Genomic DNA, 25052 nt, shown 5'->3' with positions numbered 1-25052 from the left:
AGAGTTTAGGTTAGTCTTTGCTTTATATATAAACAACAGTCTGTGGTATGTGATCATTCAGAAGGTTAAATAAACCTCTGTGTGTGTGTGTGTGTGTGTGTGTGTCCTCTAAAACCGCCCAGGCATACATCAATAACCTTTCTTTCTCTCTGTCTTTCTCTCTTCACCTCCCCTTTACTCTTTGTTTTTCTTTGTGTCTTAATCCATCCAGAAGAGTCTCTAGCTCACAGCAGTAAGAAAGAAAAGAGAAGAAAAGAAAAAGGAAGCAGTCAGATGAGCATCAATTCACTTAGCAAATTCGCTTTTTCTCCTGTGAGTTAAAAAAAAAACCTGATGTCAAGCAGTAAGACACTCATACACACACTCAAAGCTCGGCTGGGGGAATTATCATTTTGAAAACATCAGACGCAATTTAATTCAACATCTTTATGCCATCATGAGCCGAGCTTATTTAAATATCTTGTCTAGTCAGACTTTTGTCTATGAGCATAAATGCAATCCCTGTAAAATCCCAGTTTTTTTCCCCCACTAAGCATGATGCAATGCATTTCAGGATTGCCTTTTTGTAAAGATATAAAGTAGTGAGCACCTATGATGAATTTTGGATCTGAGCTCCGGTCCCACTCCTATTTCATACTCGACAGATGTCTGATGTGATGCAGTATTCTCTCAATCCTCATGGGTCACACAGACAAGATGAGCATTGCATTCACTCAAAAGTGTGTGTGCTAAAGTAATTACATTCTCTCACACACAAAAACACACATTCACACTTTACTAGTGAAGTGAAAACGAATGCAGGACTAAACAGGTTGCAGAAGGACATACCAACACACACATAACCACACAACAATAGACGTTCGTGAGTGTGTGTGCGAGATGTTTTCAGACTGATGATTATGTGTCTGCCCAGGGCAGAGGCGAAACCAAACACACCACATTCCACATGGAGAGCGAGATGGAGAGAGACATGACTGTATGAACTGTGTTTAGATTTCTTGCATTAAACAAGTTATAATAAGCATGCTGCCTGATCGACATTAATCATTTAAGCAGCACCAGATTTTCAGGATTCAGTTTTGGATGCGATTTAAACGGCTCATTTATATCCTTGTGAGTAAGAACCTGTTACAGGTGGGGCGCTTCTGTCAGACATGCAGCACTAAAGAAGTTAATTAGCGGTGTGCTTAATCACTGACGTCAAGCTGCACGCCAACAACAACAACCACCGCTAAATTTAACAAGGATAATCAAAAGGAATAGTTTGGAAACTAAAAAGTGTAATCACTTATTCACCATTATGTCACTGCAAACTCATTTGACATGCATCTTCAGGTCAATAAATTTGAGAATTTAGATTTTATTTGTGAACTATTCCTTTAATGCTTATTACGAAGCCAAACAATGTGTCAAAATGTTTCTGTTGTGGTTTTAAAAATTAAGCAAATTTGAATCTGATAAAGATTACATATTATTTTTAACATATTACATATTACATATTATTATTTCACAATATTTTTAAACATGATTTGTGTATTACACCATGGCAGACACTTTGATTTCAATACAAACTGAAACAATAAGAAACCTTTTCTAACAGTTATTCAAAACTAGCATAACCTCTGAAAAAAAATCTTAAAGTGCTTTTTGAAGTTGAAATGACAAAGGCTCCAAGTATCTAGCATAACACGTTTCTATGTGAATCTCGGATGAAATTCAATGAAACCTGAGCATTTTGACTCACAGGATGAAACTCACTCTGCATTCAACCATTCAAGGCTAAATAAGTTTTGTTGAGTTGTTTTTTACAACAATTTAAGAATTGTCCCTGCTACATTTGTGAAATAAACCTCCATTTAAAAGCAGCACTGTAATTGCCACCGAATCAATAATTGACTAGTTAGTTGGATGACTAGTCAACCCTCATTAAGGATCTTCCTTAATGATTTTAAACTGTAGAGTTTTTGGACTGAAATTTGGGGAAACTTTTGTAAAGACCAGGGATAACACGGGTTAAAAATGTTCATAAGCAAGGATTTAAAAATGCACTAAGCCAGTAGTAAGCACAGTGTGAAGAGCCTAAGTATTTAGACATCACACATTCATCTGTTTTGCTTCAAAAAAGGGTATTTCATTCTCTATTATTCCACCCGCTTAGAGCTCTACTGATAGACTTTGAATATTAAGAAAGAGCAAAGATCGAACCAATTTGGAATGAGTCAGAAAAATAAAAATGGGGATCTTAATCTCTGAGTGCTTGGTTAAATGAAAGCCATTCTTTGCCACTGAAAGCCCCAATAAAGACAGAGCGAGTGAGACGAACAGAGACGAATGAGGAGAGATAGATTAAGAGCAAGCGAACTAGAGGACGAAAAGCAAGCCCTGGTCCCAACGGACTCCGATGGCAGAGAAGATGGGATCAAGCCTTGCTAAACGAATTAGAAAGCATGAGCGAGAGAGTAACTCATGAAATTTACTCAACTCCCCTAATGATGTTCCTGTCTGACTGAATAATGGAAGCACTTGGGAGAAAGACAACGAGAGAGAATGGACGCAAAAAGAAACAGGAGGTGGGTGACAGGAAGAGTGCTTGTGATATTTATATTCTACAACAATTTAAATAACGTTAGACTATTAGACACAGTTAGACATAAGGTAATCATCTAGGTCTTCAGGTTCTTGACAATAGTTGTAAGTAGTCTTAATGAGGGCCGCCCTCAAATTTGCTGTCCCCAACACAGTGAAGAGAGACTCTACTCATCTAGTGGACTTTACTAAGCCACTCCTTAACACTCCCAGCTGTCGCACCCTCACAACCCTAGTCTGATCTACAACTTAACTCCACTTAAATCTAATCCCAATCACCCTTTGCTCCAAGATAACAGAAGTTGAACTCTGGAAGGGGACATTACTGAGGCACCCCCATTCATCCAACCCAAAAAAATCAATCAATGTAGCCATGCAGTGTGTCTTAATGGCCTGCTATCAGAGAGTGGACTTACCGAGTTGATGCATGGTAGCTCCTTGTTGAGTAGCCAGGGCAAAGACAGCCTGCCTTCTCCTCTATAGCACGACTGAATCCTTTCCTTTATCTTCTCCTTTATTCTAGTTAACGTGAACAGACAGAGTGCTGACTCTTTTGGGGGTTTGGCCCGGTTCTTCTGGCCTTGGGAGAAGACTGTAAACAATATGTCCTCTTGCTCGGATATGCCCAAAGAGTTTGCAAGTTGCCTTCCGGGTTTGGCCAAGTAGGCGTCCTGGATCAGTCGGTACTCTACGCCATCTTTGGTGCATCCGATTGGGAACTCCACGTAGGAGTAGAACCTTGGATCATCGATACAGAGTCGGACAATCTTAGAGGTGAAAAACTGTTCCCCACTGGCATCAGGAGAAGTTAGTTGGGTATCCAACTGCAAGGTCAAGTAGTACACAAACTGTTCACTGCGAAAGCTGTATATGTAGTAGATGTCAAACGTCGGGAATTTGGACAGCGTATCCGAAGGTATCTTCAGCTGGGAGGAGACAAACTCATCCTGGTGGACAAAGCTGAACATGTCAGCATCCTCCTCATTGGCCATCAACTTACGGCTCGAAAGAGTTGGGAAGTACTCTGATTTTCCATCGATTGGAGTTCCAATGAAAAGCTTGCTGATTTGACCCTCAGAGATGATGACCCCAGACATGGTTCCGGACTCGACTACGCTAGAGAGGTAGTGTTCCTTACGGTGGTGTGGCTCGCCAAGCTTGAAAAGATCATCCAGTCGTAGAAACTGACAGATGCCTTGCGAGGTGCTTCCACAAGCAATGAGTCGGTTTTGGGCATAGTCTATAAGCAGCAGCTTGTTCACATTACTGTTTGGGGCAAGGTCATGGGGGCATACCTGTACATCTGGGGGTGGATAGCATTTCTCGTTGTCCTTTACAGGACCTGTCATATGACTCCTCAACTTGGTCAAGTTGCTAGAAAGCTTGTAGATCCAGTTTTCCGCACCAACGTACACATCCCCTGTCTTGTTATGGATGGCTAAATGCGTTAGACCCAAGTCGGGAGGCAAGAAGGACCTAAATGGATCTTGGGATCCTCCAGAAAGGTGGGGGAATGTGCAGATAGACAGCAGCCCAAAGAGCACCACAGTCATTGGGCTAATAAAGCATTGTGGCCCCTGCTGAGGCCACATATCTGCCCTGGTCCTCGCAAGTGAAGAATATGGTGGTCCACACTTCGTCTTCAATCAGGGACTTTTAAACGAACTCAGCAAACAAGAAAGGGACTCAGCACAGGCTTTATTGATTGAACGGTTCCTTGCTTTCTCACACAATAGTCATCCACTTTAACATCCACCTCAATTCCTCGTCCGGGGCTCCTGCAGGGCAAAAAACATATTATGAGTGCAAATGGAACATATCCAATTCATTATGCATCATTTATCAAAGTCAAACAGTGAGGAAAGAGAGTTAAGACGATGTCTTTCATTTTGCCACAAATCATTTAGAATCGTGTGGTCAAATGAGGTGAACCGTGTCAGCTTTTAATTACTTAGACTGATAGCTCTGAGGGTGAAGATGGATTGGAGACACATTGTGTACAAACTCTTCACTAAGCAAGACCGCAGCTATAGAGTTAGTCCTGCTTCAATATGGGCATAAGTCATCCATCATCACAAAGCATCTGACAGCAGCTTTGCGTAGATGAAGTATGCAAGTACATAACAGTGCACCTTTAAAAGAGCCCTGAAATGAGCAAGCCTAAAGTAAGTCTTTAAGGTCTGAAACGCTTGAAGTTGTTCTGAACTTTACAGGGGCAAGAAAATGATATTGTTCCGTTTCAGAAAATGAAACAGAAAATGATATTGTGCCGTTTCAGTCATCTTGAAATGATTTATATCTCTTGTCATTTTCAAATTCACGGGCCTGAGAACACAGATTGCACTATAAAGCCAAGAAGAGTTCCACAACAATGCATTATGAAGATTTATTTATAGCTTTACACCATGGCTCGGCTTAATAATCCAAAGTGGTGACAATCCAGTAAACTGTGCTAAAAATATAAATTATTAATAGTAACTGGGCAATAAGTTTAGACCAAGGTTCCTCAAATCTGCCTCTGGATGGCTACTGACCTAATCAAAAGATAAATGCACAAGCTAATCAAGGTCTTCAGGGTTACTCAAAAATGTATTAAGATTTGATGTGATTTGCCATTTAAAGTCAACAGATCAACAAACCCAGAACTAATATTACAGTAAATAAAAATCTGGACTGGTGACTAAGGCTGTGCGATATGGACAATAAAAACCTATCACGATTTTTTGATCAATTTTGCGATTTTGATTTTAATCACATTTTCGACACACACAGGCATGCTTTAGAGTCATAAATGCATTCAGTATAATTTTAAACAAATTTCCAAAAAAAAAAACCAATGAGAGCTTTATCAAAATGTTGTAACATGTCTCTAGAACATACTTAAGTCAAAATAAGCACTAAGTAAAGATTTCAAACAAAATCTAGACGTATGGCAAAAAATTTTTAATAAAAAAATAAAATAAAACCCGTGTCCAAGGATGTTTTTTTTTTGTTTCTTTGCCATGCATTGGTCATAAAGCTCACTGTAGCGGTGCCTTAGGTGTTATGTTTTCCCCGATATATTTATTGCCCAAGGTTCACACGTACATCTGCAGAGCGTATACAGTAAGTTACGTGTACATGGTTCAAAAGCAGCCATGAGAGCGCATTTTTGTAAGGCGAAAGCACATGTAAATCATGCCCGAGTGTGAATCTATCCGCTCGCACGCAGGGTAGAGATTTCCTTTGCTCTGTTAACAAAACCAGACGCGCGTGCTCAGATCATAGACTGTATAAGGCTCAGATACACGCTGCCTTACAATGTGTCTCCTCTCACTCAACCGGTGTCCTGTGCACTCACAACTCTCTCTGTGCTCATGCGCAAGATATTAAATCTTTTCGCACCTTTCTATTTATAACCTTTTCTGTTCTCATCTTTTACCGCGTGCAGTGTAAACGTTCTGTTCTGTTAACATGGGCCCGGGAAAAAAAAAGGCTACGCATCACAGACAGTGTGTGTGAACCTGGAGTTAGGCATATGCCCAGTCTGCTCTGTTCTCGCGCTCCACTTAGAAGCGCTGCTTAGATTTGATTTAGAAATTGCGCACACTCATATCGTGATTTTATTTTGATTTTGATTAATCGCACAGCCCTATACTGGTGACTCAAAAGGGCGGCTTTGAAACCAAGCGGCAACCTTTTATTCTCTCACTTGAAACCAACATGGAAGTGACTTAATCTGCTATTCATCCACTGGCCACTAGATGCTGGCTCCAAAGGGGAGCCAATCCCATAGACCCCCCACCCCCCCTCCATGTTAAAATGCCCAACTTTTCAGCAGAAAAAAATATGGTTTACGGCCTGGTACAAAAATAGTTTTTGGTCTATATAGCTAATTTTGTCCTTCATATGAGGTGGGTGAATTATTTTATCACCCATCTGTTTAAATTATATTAAGCCTTAAAGTTCTGCATAATTAAGGGCGTGGCCACTTGAGTGACAGTTGAATTTCCACTGTTGTCACCACCATTGAGCTGGGTGGGCGTGGTTTCAGCAGCCAGCTCCACCCACTTTGGGCTTTAAAAATGCTCTTCAGAAAACTACGGATGACATCACAGACACTGCGCCCATGTTATACAGTCTATGGTTGAAACCTAACCTCAGGTTGCTCAAGAAGGAAATATACCTGTAGTTGTTTTGGATAAATCACCTGATAAAAATTACTATCTACTTAATTGTTAGTAAAAACACGTTCACCTTCACCATTTCCACTGGGGGAAAAAAATGGGTGCCAGAACTACAAAAACAGGAAAATCTCAGCAACAGGAGAGAGCCAGAGGCAAGCGAAAATGATTAAAGATAAAAGAAATAAAAAGGGGAGATAGAGCAGAGGGAAAATAGGAAGAATGTTTTCCTTTCTCTCTCCTTTTCTTTGCCCATTTCTTATCTCCATTGCTTTTTTCCTGTTCGGGTGATTGAGGCCCTTCTTATCTGTCCATCATTCCCCAAGGACGGGATGATGGGAAGTAGCGTCATTCCATAGAGCTCCAGAAACATGCGTGAAAATAGACCGGAAAAGGGAAAGTATTCCTCTGTCTATCAGCAGAGGACCAACCGACTAAAACCATTCCATTTCAGAGATAAGCTGTTTTCATATTTTATATAGAAACTTTGAATTGTGGTGTTATTTTTCCATATAGTATGGGAACCCTTACAAACATTGCCAGTGTAACCCATGCCATGGTAGTACCGTGGTATTATTTGCAATACTACAAAAGTACATTAATTTAACCATTCAGTACCATGCCATTACCATCTCTTTACTATGGTACCGCCACAGTAAGGCAAATCATCAAATTAGGCTATTTTTTATGCCTGTTGCATTAACACATGTAATATTTGTGTATGCATGTGCACAAAATAAAGAATGATTAAGACAGAAACCTGTACGAGATTCCCAAACCACTTTTCTCATGACAGAGTCGACCATATATAACAAACCAAAGTACATCTATGTGTCCTTCAAGATTTTTTATTCATCACATACACAATTATATAGAGTATATAACCAGCAGTGAAATGTGAGTATTTTGAGTGAAAAGGGTGTCCTCCAACAGCTACATGGCAGTGAAACAGTTAAAACAGTCAACACACAAGTATCTGTAGCGAGTTCAGAGATAAGAGCATTGAAACGAATGAATGTGAAAATATAAATGAAAGAATGTCTCCCTAAACGCCTCAGAAAGTACTGACAACTGAGCAGAATTATCAATCTCATCAAGAGATGAAAGAAACTCTTGTCTAACATCCCTGAAGGCTTTCTTTCATCTTGTGTTCTCATCTTCCACTTTTAGATTTGCCAATTTCTCATGAGTACCTGCTCTTCAGACGATCAGAAACTGCTTAAATGACACCAATCAATGAATCCACGGACGCCAAACGAGTGAAACAGCCACTGAATATTATACATATATATATATATGTCCATGCAATCTGCAGTTATCTAAGGTGTTGTTATTTATGTCATGCATCTCAGTCCATCTCATTATTATCACTGGCATCAGATTCTACTTCTGTCAAATGAACCACTCACACTCTTCCTAAAACCACAGACAGACTACTGTGCAAACACATTACAGTCATAGAACCTTTATTTACGGACACATCTACCACAAGCTTTAGGCATTTATAAGCATACAATAACTTGTGCATAAACACTTTTTAAAATGTTATTCAATTATTATTTAAAACTACCACAGCATCAAGGAAATGCAATACAATGCCTGTAATGGTTTTAAAAACATTATCTTTAAGCAAAAAATGCTTCGAGCAAGAAAGTTCCTGACAGGTTTTGTGAGATTCATCCTTAGAAACCGCCACACACCAACGAAACAAGCGCTGGAGTATATCTCAGCGTAAGGAACATGAGACACAGTTAATATGGAAGTCAATTCATTCTCTATTTTTCCCAGAGCTGCCCGAGGACACGTTACTCTGCGAGTCGTCTCACTGCTCCTCTGCTTCAGAAAACAGCATAAATTCACGTCCACACACTGCGGACAGACCTCTAAACCCGTCTCCTCAGATAATAGCGAGTGGTGGCAGGCGGCCGGCTGATTTATTACTTGTGGCATATCAATTACAGCACCCGACTCTCAGATGGAGCGCAAATACACACAGAACACACTCCCAAACAGCACTGGATTAAAACGCACAAACAAAAGCAATATACTGAAAAAACAGAAACTGTATGGCAAACTATGGCATACTTATAAAAGAAAGTACAATAAGCATTATGTGCACAATATGCCTACTCAAATGATGTGCTGCAAAAACAATTACAGATACTCAATCCCACAATGCAATGTGCTCGACAAGACTTTCCACACTGTAAAAATGCTTTTGAGTATTTCACCTGAAAATACTATTATGTCAAAATTTCACATTTAATGCAATGCTTCATTTGCTGGTTGCTTGTGAAATTTACTTTCTACAGCAATATTGACTAATTTTGAAATGCCTTAAGACACTTTTACACAAGGTTTATTCAAAGATAAGATTATTTGAACTGGAAGGCACTTTCTGATTTCTGATGAAATTTTAAATCGCTTCTAATATATAATATTTGGGTGAATCTTCACTTTTAACATCTTATGTACTGATATTTGAACTGAACTTTTAAACTGGACAGGAAGGAAAACATGAGTGCACAGGAAGTGGCCCAGTCAGCGATGGCACGGTCATTTCACAGCTCATTATCCCACTAATTAAACAGTCAATAAAGCTGCAGACAAACGAACGCATGCAAAACTGAACTGATGTGTTTATCCAGCAGTACAGATACGACACTGAAGGGGGGGGGGGGGTGAATATATCCATGCATCCAACATTTATTATCTGTATGCATAACATTTACACAATAATACCCCAAAGTACTACACTAAAACAAATCAAACAATTAATTTCTTCAAACAATGAATGTAGATTTAGAATCTAAAAGCATGTGACACTGTTTTACTGTAGTATTAACAGTACTTAGTCAGAAACTGAAGGAAGGTGGGGGGCTAAACAGATGTTGTTTACACTTCCCCCATCGTTTAACCCTCTTTACACACCATGGAGGAGTTAAACCCCCATCACACACACCCTGATCGCCAGCCCTGCCCCTGCATGCAGCTTTGAGCTTCCGGAAACCTGTCCAGTTTACTGCACTCGTGACATCTACCACACATTTAGAATAAAAATTATTATAGGAGCCCATTATCTGATCTAACAATGTTTCAACGAGACCGAAACCAGTCAGAATACCCTAGAAACAGCAACAAAGTAGCAACATTTTGTGATTGCATGTAAAAATGAAAAATGTAAAAATGTAATGCAAGTAGGGAAGAAAAAGTAAGCCTGAATGCACTAAGTCGCTTTGGATAAAAGCGTCTGCTAAATGCATAAATAAATTAAAAATGAATGTAAGGATCACAAATAAAAAAGTATTTCGAAAGTTATAAGCCACAACATAAGGAAACAGCCAAAAAATAAATAAATTAGAAAATCTGAGAAAATAACAAAACTGTGAATTTAAAGGCCTTAATTAGTGAAAAAACTACAATCCCATGATGCACTGTGAATGACAAGGAAAATTAATATTTTATCAGTTTTATTTTAATATATTTAGACATTATATTTCCATGTGTTGCAACTGCAAAATATATGAATATACAAAAACAGAAGTAATTTGACAGCATAGGACTTTTATTATGTCATTTGCAGTGATTCACGGTAGTGGAAAGCGCTTAAGTATTTATATCATTAATATAAAGTATATTAAGTATGACCTTCAACCTCGGACTGTTTTGCTCAACAGACATGAAGCTATGAAAGCGTGTCTCTTGAACATCCCTCAGCCTTTATTTAATATTGTGACTTCATGCCAATCCTTCACAGCAGAGTGATTCGTCTAGGAGTGTGAATCGAAAGCATTTAGAGATGTGCTCTCACTCATTAAAAATCATCCAACTGGAGACCATGAAGGAGAAAACCTGAACGTTTTGTCTCAAGTTACTTCAAAACTGTCTTTCAGGTCAGTAAAGCATAAGATTCAGTACAGTACAGATAAAACAAGATAAAACTGTGCACGCTCTTTAAATCAGACAGTGTCATCTCCCACAACAGCAGAACGAGACCGAGGTGTGATCTGAGAGAAGACGCACATCTGAGCAGTCGATCTCACAGTCATTACATGATGTTAATAACACACGCATGAACATTTGCATGCATGAATATTCATGACACACAGGGAATGAATGACAAACTAGTAAAACAGGCTCAATGCTGCATTCGCTCACCTGTCTATCGCCATTATTACATCACATCCACTGCCATGTTTTGCAATGAGTTATTAGGGTGCTCTTTAAATTCCAGTCACATGGTGTTATGCAAATTAAGTGAATTTCAGAAGTGAATGGATTGTTTTTTTCTGGTGCAGTAGTGCATTACATGTGCTCTCCAAATTAAATCAGATGCATGATGAACAGGTGAAAAACCTCTGCAATCTCTGCGTGTGCAATGCTTAATCTACTAGAAAACAAGCATATAACTGTACTACAAATCAATATAACTATAAAAAAGGATGCATAGTGCTAGTTACACTATGCTGCAATAATAGCTTACAAAGCCTTAAAGGAAGACATAAATGAATAATTGTGTGATTAAATGATTTATTGTATGTGTTTTAAGCATTCACTTAAATTTATAAAGCAAAACTTAAAATTATTATCTTTTATATATATATATATATATATTTTTTTTTTTATATATTATATTTAATATATTTTTAATTATTTAAAATTTCACAGAAAATACATGTTAGTATATATTCAATTTTAACTATACTATTAATACTATATAACTATTAAAAAAGAATAACAGTACACTATTTTATACTTTACTGCTATTATCAGTTTACAAAGCCTTAAAAATAAGTCATAATTGTGATTTCAAGCTTAATTTGATTAAATTACTTACAGTGCATGTATTTTAAATGCACACTGAAATTGAAAAAAAAAAGTTTAATTTTTCTTAACTTTTTGTATTTGTAATATTTTATATACATTGTATATAAAATATCGCTTTATATAAAATGCAATACAAACACACGTTCATTTATTCCCTATTTTGTTTCCCGTCTCTCTTTCGGTTGCGTATCTTGTCGGTCTCTTAGGATTAGTGGTCTTTAAAACAGTCAAAGAGTGAAATTCTCCATCCCATTTATTTTCTGCCCACCTCTACTCTCGTTTTGTGACCTTTACAGATAGATAATTCTATTCTGCGTCTAATTTTCGTGCCTGAGTGTGTGTGTGTGTGTGTGTGTATGTGTGTGTGTGTTGACACCGTGAGCTAATGAATGAGTGTGTGAGCACACTTTCTCTCTGTTTAGCATTCTCATTATCGGAAAGGCTACATTTGCATCTTAAACACAAATTAAACTGTTGCAAATTGAATTGCAGATTTGCGCCATTGCACACAGAAAGAGAGCGAGAGCGAGAGAGAGAGATGGTGAGTGTGTGTTCTGTATAAAACAGGTGCTGACTGCAACTTCAGGGAAAGGTGATGATGTCACACAATTAGACGCTTACGACTTTAATTGAGGAAAATGAAGATCGAGACGTTTACAAGATATTAAATTGCTGTTATTATGAACACACAGTCCCTCACAGTTCTCTTGAAGAACATGCTCCAAACGTGTATGAAAATGCACTGCAGCATTAAAGGGATAGTTCACCCAAAAACGATCATCATTCACTCACCCTCAAGTTGTTTCAAACCTGAATGGGTTTCTTTCTTCTGTTGAACGCAGAAGATATTTTGAAGAATGTTTGTAACCAAATAGTTGCTGGTAGCCATTGACTTCCATAGACAGCATGGCCATGAGAACGAGTGTGTGTGTGCCACAGATCCATGAGGTTTCAAACAAACTTCAAACCACAGCACAGAGAAACAAAAGTAGCATCTGTCATCATAACCTAACCGCTGAAGAAACCTCTAACAGTGACTCAACCGGACAGACCAGCTCGACTTCACCGCTACAACACACACACACACACACACACACACTTTCACCTTGAGAGTTTGAGCAGTTTTTATTTGCATGCATCACATCAGTGTGTGGTTCGAACCTCTCAGTTCTCAATATTTACATAAGATACAGGTAACATGTGCAAACACACAGGGCTCGGGGATACACTGAAGATGAGAGAGATTTAATCGTGAGGACGGTGTTTTTTCAAACCACAGGCCATGCAAAAAAAAAAAAAGTTAACTATGCATAACCTAACAAAATCTCACTAACTACATTAAAGCGATTTCAGGAAACAATATTTTCCCCCAGTATATACAGCTATCAAAAACATAATTTATCATTTTTGAAAAAAGCTTTATTTTCTTGTACAAAAACGTAGTACGTAATGACATAAGCTGTCATTATTAAACTTTATTATTCAGAAGGATGCAGAACTGACAGTAAAGACGTTTATAATGTTTTCAACATTGATAATAATCAGAAAAGTTTCTTGAGCAGCAAATCAGCGTATCAGAATGATTTCTGTCTGAAGATCATCTCCAAGAGAATAACTTGAGGCTACATGCTGATTAAGGCAGTATAACATATACTCTGAGCAGTGTATAGTAATCTTATAACCACTACTGACAAGAGCTCGACTTCAGTTCAATAAATGTCTTAACTAGTCTCTAAAACACACTGTATTTGTCCACATCAGACACATCAAATCTGATCTCACCGCGACGACAATCAAATAAATGCTCTAGTGCTACGAAACAAACTCACCTTAGATCTGACACCACATACAAACACAACACGAAATGACATTCAACTCATTTAACCTCAAGAAAGAGCAAGAAACAACAGAGCCGGACTTGATTTCTTTCATCCATCAGAATTTGATTGGATCATGCATATAACATTTTTGTTGAACACGGTTCTCCACTTGGTCGTTTGTATCGGAATGTCTTTTGAGGATTTGGAGCTTTTCCTCTCCTCCGTGCTGATATTATTCAATCAGATGCATTTATTCTGTAGCTTCCTCTAGAAGCACAGACAGAAGGAAAGCGTCCCGGGCATGACGTGTGCACAGGACGCTCTCGGTGTCTCCTGCAATCATCTGTGTGACGCCAGCGCAATCAAGACGCTGATTTCTCATCGAAACCCCCAGCGGTGAAATCAGGCCGGTTGTGGTGTGATTGGCTGCACACTGCGATCATAAAAAACTCATGCAACCAATACAAAGAAACTGCATTAGCACAACCCTGGGAAAAAGAGATGTACAGCTATACAAGCACAGTTAACCCCGTAAAACCTGCTGCATCATATTTGATATGCAAACGTCTTGTTCAAAGGTTTGCAGAAAAACCTGTTGCATGCAATCTCCTCCAAGCCTTGTGTTATCAGAGTAAGAATAACTTTTCATATAAACGCTTACCGGACTGAAGCAGTTTAGTTTTACTTGATTATCCTAGTGTGTCTCAAACAAGATCATCAGGCTTTTGAGGAACGTTTATTAGTTCATCTCTCGATCATCATTGCATTGCATTATATGTTTTAATCAAACTAAGCATTTAATATCATCTAACAAAGACGTATTTTATGTGAGTATCTGCTGTACTGTTATAAAGATCTCATTGCTTTACATTAAAAGCATCAGAATTGCATCACTTCTTGTCCATATAAATATCGGCATCTGCACCAAATTGCAACTTGAGTCTCTGAATAATACCAAGTTGTTTTTTCCTCCATATTCTCACTATATTTAAAACAAACTGAAAATGAAGTTTCACTTGTGCACATCATCTTTAAACATTATTCGGACTACTACGAAACTGCAGAATCATTAATAAGCTGCTCTGACTCTATGGAAACACCCAGCAGAACGGCAGCTGGAGCAGTTTCCCATGCAGCTCTCCACACGGCCGTGTTTCTGTGGGTGTGTGTGTGTGTGTGTGTGTGTTTGTAGAGCAGCCGCCAGTGACTGACAGATCTGGCCTGCTTCTTTGTTTCCGTCTGGCTGGCACGACCCGTTCATCCACTCGCCGAGCCAAGCGCCCCGGGAGAATCAAACCAAACCGAGCCAAACGCCAGCCAGAAACCCGTCCGATGAGAGCCGGAGGGAGTAACCAGGCGGACAAGCCCACATCAGATCATCCGACCAGGTGTACCACATTCCCCGGCCGTGAGAAACGCTCCAGGACCAGAGTGAGAGAAAACAACAGGGTGGAAAAACTTCCTGAACCTCTCATTCACTAAATCACATTCTTTATGTGTGATATGCTGAATGAAATGTGATGACTCAGTGATCGGGAGAGCACACAACTCAACCGTGACCAATCAAATCCACTGTTATCATCTATTTCTACAACACACACTTCATGAGAGCGCTACCGTCGTGACCTGCGTGTCTAGAGCAGTTTAAAAAGTCTTTTATATACACATTATAAAAATGTATTTACATCAACTCTCCCATGTAATAAATCCACTAATGTTTCTAGTATTATTGTGAATGATTCAGTGCATTTCACCCTAAAGATAGAAAAGTCTGTCGTCATAATCCTTTGTTGTTGTTGTTTCAATTGTATTTACTTCCTGCACTTCTGAATCAACTTTTCTGCTGACATAATAACCAAGGTTGTGTTGATGGGAAACATTTACGCTATTAATATCACAGCCTTTTAATAACCCAAAGAAATGCTAAAGGATGTTTTCAATCACAATAAAGGTGGGATGTAAAATCTTAGACATACACATCTTACACAACACACGTGTCCTGATTAAAGCGTTTAAAATAAAACTTCTCCCAACTGTTTAAACCAAAACTGCATCTAAAAACGGATTTGTATTTCCAATGCGATGAGCAACTATGCACCAACATCCCACTTCTTACAAAAACCATAATAACCGATACATTTCCATGAATTTCTTTGACAAGATGAACAGCCTCTCATACAGCTAACAAATTAACACCGTTGTTGTTGTTGTTGTTCGACCTCCGTTCATTTGCATCAGCGGCTCGCGTGGGATTAACATTCGACCCCGAGAGAGAAACCGTGCTCCGCTGCCTCATCACCAGTGACTCTCTGGGCCTTTAGCAAACACAAAAGCAGCGAAGACAAAGAGTAAGAGCGAGAGAATGAGAGGCAGGGAGATGGATGAATGCTGGGCTGTTGAAGGGGTCAGGGGCGGCGTGTTCATGTGGGTGACACCGCATTCCTGATGGACACTCACACATCTCTGAGCAGAGCCATGGAAACACACTGTGGCGTGATGCTATGTGTGATGTAGATGTGTGTAAACCTGTGGAGAGCACGGTTTAATGCATGATATATATTGGGCAAAAATTGTAAAAATCCAAGAGCATGCATTACTTTTTTTTTTTTTTAAATAAATAAAGATTTGAAAAGGTGGTTTGGGTCTTCCAAAAAACATTTAGAGAACCGTTATTAAAAGGACAGTTCACCCCCCCAAATAAATAAATAAATAAATAATGTAATTTACCAACCCTCATGGTGTTCCCAAAATGTATTTCCTCTGTTGAACACATAAGATGACCAAATGTTTGGTTTATTGAGGGTACGTAAATGACTATAGCAATTTTTGGGTGAACTATCCCTTAAAAAAAAAAAAAAAAATCTTAGCATGACGAATATTAATAATTAAGAACCTTTTAACACTATAAAGACCCTTTTGTGGAATGTAAAGTTTCCACAGAAGTAAAAAGAACCAATTAAGTCAATAAAGCCTTTCTTTTTACGAGGGTAACTTTAAAATGGACCACAAGTGGGTGTTTCGACAGATTTATTGATTACGAATATTTAGGCTAGTCTTGATGCGTCACATAGCACCATTTTCGCATTGATATCAGATTTACTAATTTGCGTAACCGTACCAGTCGGATTATGCCTATCAAGTTCCACATAAAAAGAAAATTAATCAAATGCAATACACAACCCTTCATTTATAAAGCAGGCAATTGTTAGGGTTGTCCAAGTGTAGGTCTTATTCCATGTTTTTTTTATATATATATATATATATATATATATATATATATATATATATATATATATATATATATATATATATATATAAATATAAATATATATATATATATAAATATATATATCTTTACACACCATAACCGCGATCTGAAATGAAAACATTATGCTGTAATAACACGCAAACAGCTGTTTCTCCATCTCACGCCGCTGGAATGTTAGTGATGTGAAATCAGGCTCCTTAAAAGATGCAGTGAAGTGTGAAATGACAACATTAACATGGTAAAGAATTTACAGATTACACAATCAACGCACACAACAGCCTCTCTGATATCTGACAGGCTCACTGAAGGATTATAATAAAAGCATGAATGTCATACTGCAATCTGTGAGAGTTTTTGGCCTTCACATACACAAACGCCCTGCTCCAGAACCCTGCCGAGGAAGAGTTTCAAAGCTTTAGAAGTTTGCCACACACCATAAAGTTTGGCAGAATACGTACTTATGCCGCCATATAAAATACCATATTTCATCTAATCTCTCCATGCATTCGCCATTTGGAATGTTATTTCTGCGACGAACAGAGCTGTTAACAGTTAACCTCTAAACAAATACAGAGAAAGCGTCGCATACACAAACACACTAGACCAAACTACAGACAAAACCTTATGCAAACCTTAATGCACTAATTTGCATGCATATATAATCCTTAGTGCTCCTTTCAGGCCTCACTGTCACATGCATGCAAGGAAGCAATAGTGGAATTGTGTTAATATTTTATGCATGTGCAGGTTTAAGGCACAAAACATATAGTACAGTATAATATGTGCTACTGTAATGATGTTTTTTGGTGCTCGGCTGCAAACTTTCCTCGTAGGAATAACAGAAGCTCAAACAATCTGCCTAAAATCTCCTTTTGTATTTCTTGGAAAAAGAAACCAAAATGGCGAATGACTAAAAGACGACAGAATTTACATTTGCGGGTGAGTTACTGCAGAGCGGTCGGGACTGAATTAATTGCTGAAACAAAGGGGAATCCGAATATAGTGCAAGCCCTGTAATAAAACAGCACTAGATATACAACTACTTAGTGCAAGACAAACATAGACGCATTGGCTCATGGGAAGAACACTGTTTGAGCAATGCCATAACTCACTGAAGGAAATAAATCTCATTAGCTGTCACTAGAGCACGTTATAATTAAAACTATGGTGTGTGTACATGTGTCATTTACAACTGAAACATTTGCATTAGAGAGGCTTTTGGAAATTATGAATGCACTGAGTTGTATTTAATTAAATGGAGTTTGCTGCAGTGCTGTATGTGGGCTCGCATTATTTACAAGCTGAGCTTAAGATGCTGAATTATTTAAAAGGCTGTGCAGTTAACTGCAGGAGGAGAAAAGAACAATACTAACGGAAGAGAAATGTGTGTGTGTGTGTGCAACATGCAGAGAATGCAATGCAGCATCGCTGTGTGAAACCACAGATGATAACAGAGCAGCGACTGTGAATCTGAAAGTGCTTTTAGTGCAGCGGTTTTCAACTGGTTCTGCTCCAAGACCCTGAATTTACCCTGAAGCATCTTTAACACTCATGTCATTTTTTTATTAAGAGAGGATTGTCTTTTTCCCCGAAAATGCTAGTTAATGTCATCACATCAGATTAAAACTCACTGAATTTCCTCACACAACTTCCCAAAACAATATGGATTTTTTTTTCTTCACTTTTTTGGAGTGTCTGGTCTAAAATAACCAATAAAACAATTGCTTGTAATTGTCTCAATATGCTATACCATTGCCAAATACCAGATTCAGTGTTTTGGCAGCTTGCTTGCTTTCAGTTAGCACAGGTTTTGAAACTGACTGATCGTAGGCCTCATCGATCTGAGTTTTTCAGTGAACCTTACCAAAATTATCAACCACAACAACAAGAAGCATTTTTCACTCACAAGCATAAGATGCATAAGCTAAGATCTACGAAATCTCCAGGAACGTGGCTGGGAACCCCTGCCCTGATCTAGAAAAAGCACTGCACTGTAAAAACAATCAGAAAACACGGAGTAGATGCCAGTCCTCCTGAATGCTGCTTTAGCCACTGACTGCATTCACAGGAAAACAAATCTCAGTTCGGGGCTGGACCACATCCATTTACCAGAAACACATCCAAACACTGACAAACACAGGAGATGAGCAATGCAAGGAGCGTAGAAGAAAACACCCAGAGGAAAGGGGAGAAAAAGCAGAGCGAGTGGGAGTGATGGGAGAAGTCAAGTTGACAGAGAGAGAGAAAAACATGTAGTATCAGCCGTATAGATGTATGACCATTTCCTGTCTGAGTCACATACTATCTCCATGACTCACACAACTGTAAACTCCTCTACAATACTTCAGCTTCTGTCCAAACAACACCGACATGAGCCCACGCTGTGCTCCAGATTCACACCCGAAGATCAGATTCTGCTCACTCGTCATTCTCTGACAGGACAGACTCGTGTTATTTGTGCCGTTCAAACACACTTGAGACCAAAAGGTATTCGTTTAAGACAGCATGTGCTTCACACAAAGCTGTAAAGACTAGCCAACGCCATACAACAAAAGCCCTTTCATGTTTTAAAGCTGAAGTGTGTAAAATGTTCAACTTAAGAGAGACAATTTCAAGTAAACGATTTGATTTGTTTTCACTGAAAAAGCGTAAACACTGTGGCGCCATCAATGTGTTTGAGACGCCCATCCAGCCTGACTCAACCAACGCCGTGAGTTTGCAGTGAGACTGTGTTTGAAACAGTCATTATTTAGCAATTTCATTTAGTGGCAAAGTCACACACTTCAGTTTTAAGTCTGCAACAAAAACCCCAAATTGCAGCCAGCTCATTGCTACAGATGTGCACACTATCAAACACAAGCAAGACAGCAGCAATCAGCCAATGAAATTGCAAAAAAAGAGCATGAGAGGAGGGTAAAGCAGTGGGAAAGTGGCAGCTAGCTGCTTCCCACATCACGCTAACGACTGTTCAAACTGTATTTTTTTATTTTCCGTGCAAAACCAACACAATGCATATCATATAATTCTTCTGAAACTGGTCTGCATAAAGGCAATTCAGATTACACATTATAAATGTTAGAAATGTATTGCTGAAAACTAAATACTGTCGTGTGTATTTGTTACATATACTGTGAACAATGCAGTACTGAATTGTGGAGTTAAACCTTTAAAACTTTTAGGACTTTTTTGAGTGGTCTTGAAATCATGTCTCGATAATACACTGGAGTCACATTTAATATTGCTTTACATGGACTTTAAGGATCAACTCTTGAATAGCATAAGATTGTGCAAGAAGAGAATTACAGAAGGCTGATCTGGACACTGACGCACCTACTCTACGATTAGCTGTGCAAACTGTGCAACTAAGTCCACAACATTACAAACACAAAACTGTGAGTCTCTTTAAATGTGCAAAGGGCAACAAGCTTCTCTATGAAGCAACAGATGTGTTCACATCATCTATATACATTCAAGTATAATCAGGATGGTTTGTTAGCCATTCCTGAGAAAAACTCATTCCACATAACAGATGTCACACATGAGAGAGAGAGAGAGAGAGAGAGAGGGAGGCCCTTTGAAAAAGTTAAGTCTAGCAGATGAAAATAAAACCTGGAAAAGCTGGATATTAATAATGTATAACCACCAACTCAACGTGTTCACATGCCATCCAAAGAAAAACCACATCCCACCGAAAACTAGTTCCCGTTGCTGAGTTTTACCAAAGGTGATACAATTTTCTAATTTAAGAAACATTTAAATGCTTGCTTTTCTCGCTCTGGATCAGATTTGGTCATGACTACTGAACTTCAGCGCTGTGACATTCTTGATTTAAAGCGCTTTAAAAAGTAACACCAATGCACTTCAAAAGAAAAGCCACATACCAACAGAATACAAAAGGTATGCGTAATATACAAAAACAGGCCGAATGCTAAACTGCAAAGGTCAAAATGAATGATTATGACTACTGTCTTACTGAAGTTTGTGGGGCATGTCTGCATTCTGAAGCATGATATCAGTCTCCAGTATGATGTGTTGACTTGTGGTTGACCAATGTGGTTTGATAAATACTACATAATGAGGTGGCCAATGTCAAATTAAAAGGCAATAGGCCTATGTATGTGATGTAAGCCACAAACACAAATTATTGCAACAGGATAAAACATGCATGCACTCAAAATTCATTAAAATATTTGAAATCCAGAATTGGCCATTATCCATTAACAACAAGTATAGTGGATAAAGCCAAGTGGGTAAAGTTATCATCTTATCAACTCAAGTTATCATGTTGATTGTCTAGAAATGGGCAAATCGTCCGATTTATCGGTATATCACTAGTATGGATGCAAGAGAAAGTGTCATGTGATGTCACAGCAGGTCAAACTGTGCAGTGACTGTCTGAAGGTTGGAAAGAGTTAACAGTGTCTGTGTGTGAAGACCTCTCGCTGCTTTCTCTTTAACAAACAGAGTAACAGCCAGGCCTTTTAAATGCTTTTTAATATCACCACTGGCCTAAGGACAAGTAAGAAAATGAGAGCGAGAGAGTGAAAGAGAATGTGATATGAATGAGGAAAAACAGATCACCTTACATGTATGTAAAATCAGTTTGTTTTTTAAAGGAATAAGTCGTCCTGCATTTCTAAGTTTCTGAGTTGGTTTTACCAGGTTAACAGCTTAATCACAATATGCTAATTTTAAAAATGCAGCTAGAGAAACCAACACTTAAATATGTTGTTGTTGTTTTTAAATACGTGTACGGTCTACTTCACTAACTGTTTGTTGATGTGCAGAGCTCATAATAGTGTCCACGGCCTGTAATTTAACGGCTATAGTTCACTTTGATTTGCTTGAGAGCTGTGATATGTCTCTGGAGTCACATCTTCTGATCACAGACGATATTTTCATAACTCACTAACACAACTTAAAATGTAAGAGACCAATAGATCATAAGGAGCCCAAGAGACTGCTTTCAGTCGGGTTATGGGGCTTGAAACCCTTGTGTTATGGATTTCAAAGCGGCACACAAGCATTTACCCAGTACAGAGTGAGGGACAGAGAGAGAGAATGGCAGAGAATGCAGAGAGAGATTATAAATAGAAGTCAAACAGAGGGTGAGCTATAGGCCACAATTATGAGCTCTCATGCTGCAGCCTGGGACGAGGACAACACACGAAGAGCTCAAAATATACAAAGAGGACACTCTCAAAGTTAAACACCAGACACTAACAAACCAAAAATACCATGGTTCAGCCATGAGACTTTCGACAAGTAGCACTGTATTATCCATGTACATACCATGGACAATAGTACAGTACAGTAACCTGCAATACATATTATAGCAGCAATTTTGCCAGGATTTTATCTATCTTCCATGCACGATTATTAATATTTAATTTGTCCAAATTCACTTACAACTCCACTCATAATAATCTATATAAAAAAAAAACAATAGCCTAATTATCTCCTATTGTGCCCATTACTGCTGCGCTTGTATCTTTCGCTCCGTGATTATTTCTCCCGCTCATGCAATTTATTTCCAATCATTTTTGTCTATCCGAGATAAATTATTTTGGTAAAGAAGCTAATCTTGGTCATTAGTTTGGCTGTGAGTCCGAGTAAAACCAGTCGCACCAGTGAGGAAGCCTGCGCGCATGCGCACATCCGCCGCTCTACAGCAGCACGCGGGCTAGTTCACATTTCAAACTCCACACATCGCCAACGCTCCCGGCACCAATCTCGATTACGGATTTTCACGGTAAAAACACACTTCGTAGGGTCACGGGTCTTAATTCTGAGGTAAAGTTTGCTCGACACTACATCAAGTTAGCCTGTGTTGGGTCTAAGAGACCTCAAACTCCATCTTGTTATGATAAATGCTAACAAACAGGGTTTCAACGTGATAGTACGTTTAAAAAAAGTCCTTATTAAACATTTAAGGAATCGAAATTATAGCAAGCTTAAAAGTTCTTTGACGAATCGAAATTGTTTGACACACAAGGATCCAGGACTCTTAATTGTGAGGTAATAAAGTCAACTTTACCGTTCAGTGGTTTGGCTAACGTTACACAGACGTGAAATATATTTATAATAGGCTGCACACGTCCAAAAGAGGGAGATGTCTCTAACTCTGAAACTGACCCACAGGGCCCGAAGTCGTTTTTCACCGGCAACCCGTGAGATTATCCCCGTTGGAGTCTAAACAAACGATTCTCTCACGCCTGAGGAAACACATTCCCAATTTCCATCTGAATGTCCGTCACGTCGTGATAACAATGGGAAAGACAGGGACCATGAATAGTCGTCTGAGATGTCGAGACCAATCGTTTTACTAGGGTCTATTTCTTAAACGCTGAAGGACCATCAGTAACCAAAACCCACCTGTCAAAGATCATTAAAAAGCCTGCGCGAGCTCAATGGTCATGTTGGGGTAGAACACGTCTGTCAACTTCTAGCAAATGGTTTATATGGTTTTCATGCTCTGCACAGGATCACAGATCCATTGAAGACCAACTAAATGAATAGTAGCCTATGTAGGTGCTTATACACACCCACGGACCGGCAGAACCTTCAGATGCACCGCTTCCATAACCAGTTCTGCCGTTAACGCCCTTTTAACACTACACACCGTGACTAATAATTTATAAATCAATTAGAGCCTATCGATTTTGACCAAAAGCAACATGTCGTCCTCTCAGATGATGGTGTCTTTTAGAGAGATGGATGGAGAAACAGGAGGGGTGACGTTAGTTTAAAAATAACCCCTTTAACAACACATACTTCCGATACCATTTTCAATTCGGAGTGAAACGTCCAGGTCTCTATTTACGTGCGAATTGCTCAAAACGCAAATGGAAAGTCAGTTTCTTCTTCTTCTCAGTAACCTTACCCTACCAGAACAATCCCTCACCATCCCGCTTGTTGTTGTTCTCTGGAATCGAAATGCTTTGACACAACACGGTCTACCACTGCACGGGTTTGTTTAACTTGTTTGGAAAGCATACAAACCGGATCAAGTAAACCAAACCGATACGTTATAGCGCTGCCAATTCAGCCGAGCTCAAGGAAATGTAATCGGTAACAGTTTCCAAGTCTTTCATTCCAGGATACGTTTTTGTAAAATGACTGTGTGAAAACACATTCCCAACTAACTAACCAGGTTCCAGTAAACCAGAGATCTAAGCGTATCTATATACACAATATCTAAATGTGATCAATACTCAAAATCCGAAAGCTAGGTTCTTAAAGTTTCGTAAGGAATAATCCGTGGTTCTCGGGTAGTGTAAAAGCCAAATGCTGGTTTCCACACTTGAACACCAAAGCAGTGCTTAAATTACACACTTCACGAGTCTCGTTTCAACGTAGCACTGGGATACACAATCCTGCTTTACAAAACTACTGCCATTAAGATTTCTATTCACATTTCTATTTATGTTAACGTAGACAGTTCACGTAATTCGTTTATAGCACTTACACGTTCGAATGATCCTTGGATGGCATGTCCTAGTCATAGTTACATTCCCAAACTCGCCGAAATATCCCGTTCCGTGGCGCGAGTGGAATGCGTGTCGGTGTTCCCAACGCGAGCAGCCTCGGTTTGAACAGCGCGAGGACTGGCTGGGCTGGAAACGATCAATCACGCGCGAGGTGCGAGGCGTGCCCGGACGCTGCTCGAGAGCGCCACCTCGCGGCGTGTAAAGCCATGACACTATAAACCCTGTGAAGCTGAAGTTTAATGGCCAAATCAGTTTGCACTTTGGAGGAAATTGTAGAGAATTGATCCCGACATTAAACACAACACAGTATAAGACAACACAGAATAATTATTATAAGTTACATTTCTCAAAAATTCAGAGCCATAGCATTTTTGTTTTCAATCAGCAATCAATCGGATCCATTTGTATTATCAGTGGCATAAAACCTCAGGAAACTCACTCACTTGTGCATGAAACATCTGTGAAATGATCCCTATAACGATAATGTAATGGAGTTAAGTACAGACTTGGGTGTTTGTGTGAGCATGTGATTACTGTAATACAGAACAAAAGCTCTCTCAGGCCACAGAGTCGATTGATCCGCTGGTGGCGACATCACTCACATGCACGCATGCACATCGACATCACAAACATTGTGTGAATGCAAGCAAACATGGAAATATAAGTATTTGTCAATATAAACAATTCACAGAAAACAAACAAATCATTATACTACAAAAGGCTAGAGCTGCAACAAAGCCAGATCTTGATAGATACTCTGATATTGCATTTCATATGATTAATGTCTTTCTTTCATGTCTTTTTCAAAAAGAAAATATAAAAAGGACTCACGCCAAACCACATCAAAGTGTTTGTACTAAATCACTTGATGACATGTCTTAGTTTACAGGACAGATCT

The 25052-nt window shown here is 39.0% G+C and overlaps 1 protein-coding gene across 1 annotated transcript in view; it reads right to left on the bottom strand.

Annotated features, from left to right (window-relative positions):
- Positions 1–24289, bottom strand: part of LOC113051011 (plexin-A1-like) — a 103410-nt gene extending 79121 nt beyond the window's left edge. The window contains exons 1-2 of the mRNA XM_026214585.1: positions 24133–24289; positions 3003–4364 (exon numbers count right to left, since the gene is read on the bottom strand). Coding sequence (XP_026070370.1) covers positions 3003–4178 — 1176 coding nt within the window. The 5' untranslated portion in view covers positions 4179–4364; positions 24133–24289. The remainder of the gene's footprint in view (positions 1–3002; positions 4365–24132) is intronic.
- Positions 24290–25052: the final 763 nt, after the last annotated feature.

This window comes from Carassius auratus, chromosome 31, assembly GCF_003368295.1.
Source record: "Carassius auratus strain Wakin chromosome 31, ASM336829v1, whole genome shotgun sequence".
Lineage (NCBI taxonomy): Eukaryota > Metazoa > Chordata > Actinopteri > Cypriniformes > Cyprinidae > Carassius > Carassius auratus.
This window is presented reverse-complemented; position numbering and strand designations above follow the sequence as displayed.